The 1,945-nt window shown below is 33.9% G+C and overlaps 1 protein-coding gene across 1 annotated transcript; it reads left to right on the top strand.

Moving 5' to 3' along the window:
• Positions 1-648: 648 nt before the first annotated feature.
• Positions 649-1,446, top strand: BDCG_16271 (uncharacterized protein; the record flags this gene model as incomplete). The annotated part of the gene is made up of 2 exons (XM_045425520.1): positions 649-851; positions 1,012-1,446. The coding sequence occupies exons 1-2, from the start codon at positions 843-845 to the stop codon at positions 1,444-1,446; spliced, it is 444 nt and encodes a 147-aa protein (XP_045279421.1). The 5' UTR covers positions 649-842.
• Between the last annotated feature and the right edge of the window lie 499 nt (positions 1,447-1,945).

Raw genomic sequence — 1,945 nt, 5'->3', positions numbered from 1 at the left:
AAATCTTTATAAACTCTTTCTTGAGATACAGTGAGGAAAAGTATGATATCAATTGATAATAAATCAGATAATATGACAGTTTTTGAGAGAAAAACTGATAAAAAATAAGTCAATTTTTTGCAGAGAAATTGATTAAAACTATTCAATTTTATTCTAAATTATTCAATTCTTCTCACACAACAAGTGTGCAACTCAAATCAGTTAATAAAGAGTATAAAAGAGAATTAAGTATTAATGAAAGCTCTTCAGCTACTGAAAAAGTAATTCTTACTTAAAAGAATATGAAATTATGACAGAAAATAACTCTGTTTTTAATTCTTTGTAAGAATATTGTGTAAAATTCAGAGAAAAACATCTTACTTTTTCAAGAGAAGTAAAAAACTATTTCTAAGATCTTTTTTTTTTTATTGCATTAACTGCTGCAGAAAAATAAGATAGAAACTGCTAAGATATACACTACTATATACTCTCTATCAAGACTTTCTCTCTTCAGAGTCTTGATATTATAGAGAATATAAGTCTGTTTCTATATAATAATGTAAATATTGTCAGTGAGATGTAGAGAAACTGATTATTTATATCTTAAAATAGAAGACTTTGTCAATGATTATATCAATATAGAGTTAATTCTTAAATTCAATAGAAATTTAGTGTTACTGTTTTCAATCTCTTGCAGAATCTATTGAATATTGAGATATTAAAACTAGATTTAATATATCTCACTGTGCAGGGATCAAAGGCTCAGTCAGATCTTGAGATATACTGATTTTATAGTTGTTGTGTCTGCTGATTATGTATCAAGTACAGTTGCTGAGGTATCTTTTTGTACTTTTCTGTCGGGGATGGGCCAGGTTGAGAGGGGTGGTACAAGGGTGAGACTTGGTGTTGATGTCTAGATATGATACACTGAAGACACACCATGAAGATTGCACTTCAGAAGTGGCTGTTGATTATGTGCTTGATATTATTGCCGAGGTATCTTTTTGTATTTTTCTGCCGGGGATGGGCCAGATTAGGAAGGGCGGTACGAGGGTGAGACTTGGCGTTGATGTTTTGGAACATCAAAGGTGGGCAGGGTTTTCGCGGAGGTCGCTTCTCAGATATCTCCACAACTACAGATCGGGGATCTTCCAAAATCGAGAAGATTGGTGCATATGGCTAGGTCACTTCACCTTACAATTTGTATGGCACTCTGGCCCGGGGTTGTGGTGTGGTAGGGGAGAACAGGGGATAATCCCACACAGGAGTTTCGAACAACATCCGGTTCACGTTTGGCTGGATAACTCCACCACCACACAGGGTATGCGGTCGGCGATGGGGTCAGAATGCTCGTATGATCGAGGGCTTTTCGATGGATCTATCGGCGGGTTCTTATTCGAAAAATCGAGCGAGTTCGTGGTGGAGCGGTTGGTTGTGATTAACAATCTTTTCATTCTCTATTCATAGAATGACTTCTTCTTATTTTCATTCTTCAGCATGTCTGTAAGGGTTAAGAAGATTCTTACAAATACAAAGATAAACTGTCTATAGAAATTCATGAAGCTCAGAAAGATCTGAATCTTATGAATACTAGTTAGCTTCAGTTATAATAGAATAGTCTCAATCTATAAAGATTTCATCTGAATATCATCTGCAGTAATTACATATTCTAGGAAATTAATCTGACAGACACTGAAGTTACACTTTACAAGCTTAATATACAGTTCTGTCTTATCTAAGACCTTCAACATACTTTATATATGCTCAGTGTATTCTTTCTTCTTCACAGAGTACATCATCACATAATTCAGATATATTATCATGAAGACATTCAGATATATATGAAGTGTTTTATTAATAAAAGACTGAAATACTGCAGAAATATTAGTCAGATCAAAAGATATTACTAGATATTCAAACAATCTCAGTGCAGTTCTAAAGACAGTCTTTCATTCATTCTCAGATT

This window comes from Blastomyces dermatitidis (genome assembly GCF_000003525.1).
Source record: "Blastomyces dermatitidis ER-3 genomic scaffold supercont1.1, whole genome shotgun sequence".
In the NCBI taxonomy this organism is placed as follows: Eukaryota; Fungi; Ascomycota; class Eurotiomycetes; order Onygenales; family Ajellomycetaceae; genus Blastomyces; species Blastomyces dermatitidis.
Note: the sequence above shows the minus strand (reverse complement) of the source record. Positions and strands in the feature narration are given on the sequence as shown.